Here is an 8,098-nt window from a genome sequence, read left to right as displayed (position 1 = left end):
GGCAGAACATTTTTATTTTTCTATGGTGAGCTTGTTACATTTCATTGTTGAATTAAAATTAGATCAGCAAAATTGTTCAACCCATCACTTTCGACAATTACTAGGAAAAAAGATCCATTTTGTTAGCCTTTTAAAATCCAATATTTTCAATGTCTCCTAAAGGAGTTGCAAAGTTATAATGTGAATCTCTGCAGACTGGTTGCTTATTGTTGAACTGTACACAGAAATGTCTTTGTTTTGAAATAACAGTAAAAGTCTGTTTTACAGCAACTGCTCTCCTACGCACAAAATGCTTAGATGCTTCATACATTATAATAAACTAGATAATTAATAAGTGTTTATCGAGTATTAATAAGGACAGGAGAGAGACCAAACTGATCAGCTTCTTACCAAATTGTGAGTCAAAGCTGTTTACATATTTCATGTAAAGTTTCTAAATCAAACATTTTAGACTGAATTTCTACCATCTAAGTACAATGAGCATGTGTAACCATAATTCTTTAGCATATAATATTTTATCATTCACTTAATCATTCCAATATATCATCCACATCCACATATATACATCCACAACTATTAAAAGGAGCTTTAAAGTAAAGTTGTGAAGCTACCTACTACAAGGCAGTGACTTAGTCTGAAATGTTTAATTTTGTAGCTTTGGTTGAATTATACAGAAGAGATCTGGCTCACTACTTGGCAAAAAACTAGTCAGATTTGTCCCTTTCTCACTCTTAAATAATGCATGATAAGCCCATTAATAATTATCAAAAGTGTTTACAAATTAATAACCCATCTATTAACTATTTATTAAACATTTATAAGAGGACTGTTATTGTAAAATGGTACTGCTGCTTATATATATTTTCTATAGTATAGTTCAGAAAGAAAAATTGTATCAGAAAGTCAAACCTTAAATATTGATGGTCAAAAATTGGCAACAAAACTCCGACCTGTGCATCTCTGATCAAAAATCTAAACCAGACCTTTAGATTTTTAACATTTTGTTGGTTGCAGCAAAAGGTTAAAAAAAAACACATCCAAGCCTCTCAGGGAGAGAAAAGGAATTCAACACAATTGACTACACACAGACACAATACCATGCAAAAAAAAAAAAAAAAAAAGTTTTTGTAAACGAATAGAAGCAACCTCTGACCCTTCAGCAAGGGTGCTTCAGAGTCCGCAGTCAGGAAACTTCCCCCACCTTAGGCTGACAAGAGACAGTTTGACGGGGGTGAGCAAAGAGCACAGAGCTTTATTTAACTTCAGCAGGCATGGTGCTCGGTGGAGGTGGGGCGGGGGGTGGAGGTAGTCTGCTGAAGCGGTGGGGAGGTGGGAGGTGTACAGCGTTGAGGCGGAATCCCCCCTTTTGCCGGCTGAAATCTGGAGAAGGCCCAGAGGCAAACGGCCCTTCTCCCTAACTCTGAACACCTGTTCGCCTCCATGCGGTGGCTTCCAGGTTGTTGTGAGGGCGCTCAGTGGGTGTTAGAGGAGAAGTTAGGGTGGACGGCTAGGTGACACGGAACTCCTAACTATGTCCGCTGAGTCACTGAAATTATACCAATTTAGAAAGGTGTCTGGTGGACATGTCCTCCTCCACCCCCTTCTCCTGCACTGACCCCCCCAGCTCTTCTCAGCTCACCAGTCCAACCCACACCTCCCCCACCTCCCCTTCTCGCCCCTCCAACCGGCCTCAGGGCCCACAACCGTTCTGTTGGAGCCTATTTCCACCTGCCGAGATCCTCTGAGGAACTTCCACAGAGGCGCTACTCTGTCACTAAAGTCCAACCAGCGCTGAAAGAAAGCAAGCGGCAAAAAAGTTACTGACAGCCCCGTTCATGGCTAAAGAAGCGACAGACTCTTCGGCCCTGAACGAAGATGCTCCTGGTTGGAGCGACAGTGATCAGTTTGCAGAGCGGGAGCTGAGCCACTGCCAGAGCACAGCTGCAACCTGCTGTGAGAAATCACAACTAGGTGCCAGCAAACATGTGAAACCGAACCCTTTAGAGAGAAAACAAAGCTTTTCTTACAAACGCTATGCACGCATTTTTCTTTTATTGACAAGTGTGATTGAAAAAAAATTAAAAATACAGTTCCAGGTTTTCTTAAAAATGTAGTTTCTGAAAACTGAACTAAAAGGCAACACATTCCACTTTGTGTATTTTGTCTAAGGTTTCACGGGAAGCGTAAGAATCATGTTGATCAGCTGGAATTCCTAAAGACAATGGCGAACAAGCGACTTTGGACAGATTTCAGGATGGACTGTGATGGGGTTGAACCTCGGTACATGCCGGAGCCAGAGTTTGTCCCTAGTCTGGACTCACACAGCTTTCAGTTTCCCAAATAACTTCTCTCTGACTTCACTCTTTTCATGTTTCTTCCCTTAAATATCCTCTTAAAAATGAATCAACCAAATCTCTCTTTTATATTGATCAGCTGGAATTTCTCCACTCATCATAAAAGACCTTTAATAATAAAATCTAGACATTCCAGTCCTATTCAAAAACTGCTGCCTTACATTTTATAGAAGTCAATTTTTCCTGAAGTTACATAAACACCCTTTTATGTGGTAATCATGCACAACACAAGTTAACACCTTTAAAGAAGAGGATGACAAAAATCAGACAAATAAACAGAGATGTAGATCCAAATTAGACATTAACTTTAAAAAGACTTTAATCAGTTGTCTTCAGGTCATTTTTTTACCTAGATTTATTTGAAATTCCGTCATGGCATTGCCATTACTTTAGTTTTTATACAGAAGATACAGCCAGCCGACTTTCCCTGAAGCTCTTTTTAAACAGTAGACATTGCTGTAGTGAGGAAGCTTGACTGTTTTCAACAAGTGGATGCACAAGAGCAGTCTACACAAGGCTTTTACAACAAAATTTAACCCCATATTAATGTTACTTTAGATGTTTTCACAGGTATGTGTAATGTTTTGCAGTAAATATTCCTTCGGTTATATTCATTGGTGCACATGCTTGTAAAAATGACTCCTCTACCAAGGAGCTGTTCCTGTCTGGCTGCTCGAAATTCAGAAAAATGCAGATGACAGAACACACACCCTCCATTGTCAATTCTGCAGCCAGACTCCACTTGGGAGATAGATATAATGGCAGATATAACATATAGCAAATCTTGTTTCAAAAATGAAATATGGGAAAGATGCCAGATGAGAGTTGATGTTTAATCTGCTAATTGTTTTGGTGCTGACTTACTGATTGCAAACAGCATTGCAAGCTGTTAATGTATTTCTATGTATTTCATGCATTTAATCAACAACATAAAAAACAGAGCTCCTGGTTTACTGTAAAGCCGTCAGAAGGGATAATAGATCATTTATTACCAAGCTCTACATGCATAGAAGTCTATGATGGTGATGCGTTCTGGTTGTACTTGGAAACTGTACTTTCTAAAACTGGGACAAACAGCAAGGATGCCCTCTTAAACACTCAGAGCTCACAGATCAACAGTGTCCAATATGGTTGCACATATAGAAGTAAAAGCTGCTGTATAAACTATAGGCAAAGGATTTCTGATGGTTTATCGTTCATTAAAGAAGCGCTGTAACATACCCATTTTTGTGTAAAAATATTCCTTTTTTGTCTGAACGGATACGCAGAAACTGGTATTGGTAATAGCAATTAGCAAAGTAGCAAATCCCACCCTCTTGTGACTTAAAACCAAAGCACTCTCAACTGGGGCGTGACGTCACTGCCAGCTCAGAAGTCCGAGGCTAATCAAGCACAGCAGAAACCTGAGACTGCTCTAGGTGCGCTCTGAGTTTCCCAGTCGGAATTCCGACTTCGGGGGGAGGTTTGTTGTTTTTCCGACTGGTAACTCAGAAAATCAAAGAGAGAACAAAACATAATATATGGATGGATGGATGGATGGATGGATGGATGGATGGATGGATAAAAAAACTAGCCATGACGCTGAGTTTTATAGATAATGATAAATTATGCCAAAACTAATCTGATAACACAGGCATCTCTAGTTAAACACTCACACAAAGCACCTAATTTCATTTAACAGAACCCCTCTTAGACTTTAGATAAAAATTAATGGTGAAACCAAAATATTATGTTTTTGCACCAAATAGAGAAAACAAATCTCGTAGTAGGAATGGAGTCGCAGTGTATGCCCTGGGTACTGTGTAGCTACTACAGAATGAGTCACAACCTGTACAACCAGCGCCACTTTTCCTTTCATCGGGAGCTGGAAAACACGGGATAACATAACAACTACGAGATGAGCGCTGAGAGAGGCCGTGCTAGGTGAACAAAGCAACTTACTAGTGCAACAAAAGGCAATATATGGCATTACTGAGGTCTGCTAAGGACAAATTAGGCTAATATTGCGGCTCAAACGGGGACGAGGCTCGTGTTTTCTCCAGAGACAGCCGAGTGCCTCGCGCTGCCCACCGCTGTTGCTTCCAGAGCCTTTTAGAGAAATAGATGCGCAGCACGTTTCACCGTCTTTTCCTCATGACAGCCACGGCTCCACACTGAAATAAATATTTTTAAAAAATAAGATGCAGCGTCTATGGATAGCTTGCCTCCATACACGCGTCTTACCGTGTCGATACCTCCCGGCGCGGCAGCGACCAGTGTTTGTACCGGAGGAGGCTGCTCTCCGCTGGCTCCCTCCGACGCCATCTTCGTACTGTAGCGGTCTGCTGGAGTGAGGGTGCATCCGGCACACACATTAACTATTGCGCTACTGAGTGCAAAGCACGCCCCGAACGGTCATTGAAAAGAAAGAGAGACGGAATCTGACCAATTGAATAGAAAGCGACAGTTCTGCCAACATCCAGGAGCACACGACTGAGTGTTTAGGCTACTGCAGCTGAGAGGAGGCGGGCGAGCGAGCAGTCCTGTAGGCGGGGGCCGACAGACGCGTCAATTCCAGATGCGGGGACCTGGTGTGCTACCTACTGAAAAAAGGGGACCTTCTGGCTGGCTGGATGGCTCCTTCACAGCTGCAGCTGAAACTCTTTTATATATATATATATATATATATATATATATATATATATATATATATATATATATATATATATATATATATATATAGAGAGAGAGAGAGAGAGAGAGAGATAGATAGATAGATAGATAGATAGATAGATAGATAGATAGATAGATAGATAGATAGATAGATAGATAGATAGATAGATAGATTGAGAGACACACTCTCCACTCAGCTGACCTTCCACCCTCTCATTGTGAGACTGTCACCAGTTGGCTGGCCCTCTGTTAAATTAGGTGAGTCAGTCAGTTTGCAAAATGTTAAATATTTATATTTAGTTGTCATTATTTGTAGAAATCAGTTTTTACTTTGATTTTAAAGGTTTTTTTTGCTATTTTCTTTGTCAAAAAAGCCCAATTTTGTTAATCATGATTGATTTGTTAAAACAGTACAAAGGGGAAGCCATCCAAGGAGGTGAATACATTTTTTATAGCATTCAAAGATGTATTATTGCTTCCAAACAACCACAAACAAATTTTGTGAATATGAGGAGCTCTGTGTTGACTTAGTGTGGGTAACATTGTAGGCTGTTTTTCCAGAATATTAAAAATAAGCGTTCTGAGCTTTTAAAGAGTGTGCCTCTTTGATCTCTCTCTCACACACACACACACTGAATGAGAGCAAACACTAGGCTGTCAGAGTGTGTTTTTCATAATCCACTGGGGATTTTCAGCAGGGAATCCCAGTCCCCTCTGCACAGTTATTGTTTTTATACCGTCTTGTGTGTCAGATCTTAAACTGGTGTCTGAATCTGTGGCAGGTCTGCAGAGATGGAGCTGCCATGCACAGGTAATCTATCCTCCTCTGAAAGGAAGCGTGACATTTAGTCAGCAGTCATGGAAAAAGAAAGTCGGCCATAATTCTTAAAAAGAAAAAATGTTTCTATGTATTCAGTCTGAGTGTTCCGATTATTTTCGTCTTATAAAGATGGATCCCCAACAATAGGAGTGTGTGTGTACTCTTCCTGAATAAATTATGCTTGTCCTACATTATTTTCTTCTATTTTATGTTGAATGAATGGATCTGAAATGCTGATAAAATGTCAGCTGACAAACCGATCTTCATAAACAAATATAACATTTATACTGTTTTATTGGTTGGTACTTACCTTTATGGTGCTCAGAGAAATGTTGGAGCACATATAATATATTCATCTGTATTGTTTCTGCTACAAACGTTGTTCTGGTCTCAGTCTGTTTCTCTGTTTAGGAGTCAGGCCGCTGGCTGTGACACAGTTAACAACAGACACAGAGTTGGCTCTTCACACTTAGCATATTCTGTAGGATTTGATAGGATCAGTCTGTTTCTTATTGTTACTTTTAAAAAGAGAGCTGGTGTGTGTCAGTATGAAATGTTCAAACATACACACTGCAATTAGCCAGCTCTGCTGTTAGACGGGATATGTTCCAAACCTTTTTCTGCATAAAGAGGACAGAGTTTGTCCTTGGAGTTTTATTCCGTGCACAGCTTTCATTTACTGTTGAACAGAACAGAGTTTACCGACAGCAGGGAGAAACCTAGCTGCCTTTTATTTACATTTTATTAAAAAATGGTATGTGTATATAAGCTACTACACCAGCTTATCCTTGCAGGGTCAGGCAGTGGGGTGTGTCCAGTGGTCAGTGGGCAAGAGGTAAGGTTCACCTTGGACTAGGGATGAAAGTTATCAATTAATGAGTTAAGCTAAAGTTGACTGATCTCATCAGTCGACTAGTGATTCACTGATAATCACTGTTCTTAATAACCAGAGTTTTTCTCTTGTATTAAGAGGGACGACCGTCTTTCCATGACATGAAGGGCTGAATGTCTGTGTGGGGAAAATGGAAACACTTTTTCGCATCACGAGTCGTGATCAACAACCGGATGTTGCCGCTGGCACAAACCATGAAGAAGAAGACGACAACAGGAAGTAGGTGGAGGATCATGGCACGGCATGTTTTATTATTCACATGTGATTTTTTTTTTACATTTCATTTCTTGTCTAATGGAAACACCATAATTATATAGTTGAGGTTTTTTCAATATTAGTGGGAATATTGACAAAAATTTGCCCTCATTTGTCATGTAAATGCAGCTAGTGAAGACTATATTTGACCTCATTACATTTTGTCTCTATGAATTCTTCTAGCTCTGCTATCTGTAAATGATCATCTGTGGGGTTGGACAAGCAAACAGCCTCACAGTCTTTCTGACCTACAAAGCACATCCAGATAGTCCAGTGATTGGATTAGTATGTTTTTTGCAGCTGGTTGAGCTGAAATGATCACCCCAACCGGAGGATATGGTGAAAATGATGTAACTGCAAACGAATGGACAGACACTGACGGATGGGGCTAAAGCGCTCCCTCAGGAACCCTTCTTTCAGCCGGACCCCCTCCCCTCCGTTTAATCTTGTGGGAGTACTTGGCTCAAATTAGCTCCCTCGCTGTTGGAGCAAACACCCGGCACAATGACTCTCTTTCTGTGGAGAAGGATGAAGTAGTTTGAGAGGGCAGCCGGGGCCGACCAATCACTGATGCCTTGTGTGCTGGTTCTCTTTAGCTCTGCTTAACCAGCAGGCCGACAGGAAAGGAAGCATAAAGAGTGAGGCAAAGAGCCCTGGATCCTGGCTCCAGCTTCAAACACGAGGACAAGGGATGCTTAGATAGTGACAGAGAGAGGGGAAGTGGAAGGAAGATGGAGGAGGGAAAACGGGATGTGGGCAACATCTCTGATTGGTCTTCAGGAGCCGCCAGAGCCGTATTCAGCTCTGTTCTGTGCAGATCCGAAGTCAGTGTCCTGTCTCTGTCGCCTTGTCCGCCTTAGCTCTCCCTGCTCTCCTCCTCAGTTGGTCCTAAAGTTCCTGCCTCACACTGTTCCTCTGTTGAATCACTGGCCCGTGATTCAGAGACGAGTGAAGCAGGTGCTTGAGCTAAATAGTGAAAGGTTAATCTTTCTTCTAAACTAAGGATGAAGAACTCATTCCAGAAACAATCCAAAGGAAGAGAATTAGAAGTGTCATAAAGGTTTATGTAGCAGAGCCAAAAAGTCAAGATGTGCAGCAACAACCTTAAGGTATTTTTCTAATAAT

At 41.0% G+C, this 8,098-nt stretch overlaps 1 protein-coding gene across 3 annotated transcripts in view; it reads right to left on the bottom strand.

Moving 5' to 3' along the window:
- Positions 1 to 4,903, bottom strand: part of cttnbp2 (cortactin binding protein 2) — an 85,469-nt gene extending 80,566 nt beyond the window's left edge. For 2 of the 3 annotated variants that reach the window (XM_015042305.1, XM_015042306.1), the window contains exon 1: positions 4,578 to 4,902. In XM_015042305.1, coding sequence (XP_014897791.1) covers positions 4,578 to 4,658 — 81 coding nt within the window. In that variant the 5' untranslated portion in view covers positions 4,659 to 4,902. Of the gene's footprint in view, positions 1 to 4,577 lie in introns of all 3 variants that reach the window. The other variant, XM_015042304.1, reaches the window with a different exon arrangement.
- Between the last annotated feature and the right edge of the window lie 3,195 nt (positions 4,904 to 8,098).

This window comes from Poecilia latipinna, unplaced genomic scaffold, assembly GCF_001443285.1.
Source record: "Poecilia latipinna isolate Pla-1442-1.1 unplaced genomic scaffold, P_latipinna-1.0 Scaffold585, whole genome shotgun sequence".
Taxonomy (NCBI): domain Eukaryota; kingdom Metazoa; phylum Chordata; class Actinopteri; order Cyprinodontiformes; family Poeciliidae; genus Poecilia; species Poecilia latipinna.
This window is presented reverse-complemented; position numbering and strand designations above follow the sequence as displayed.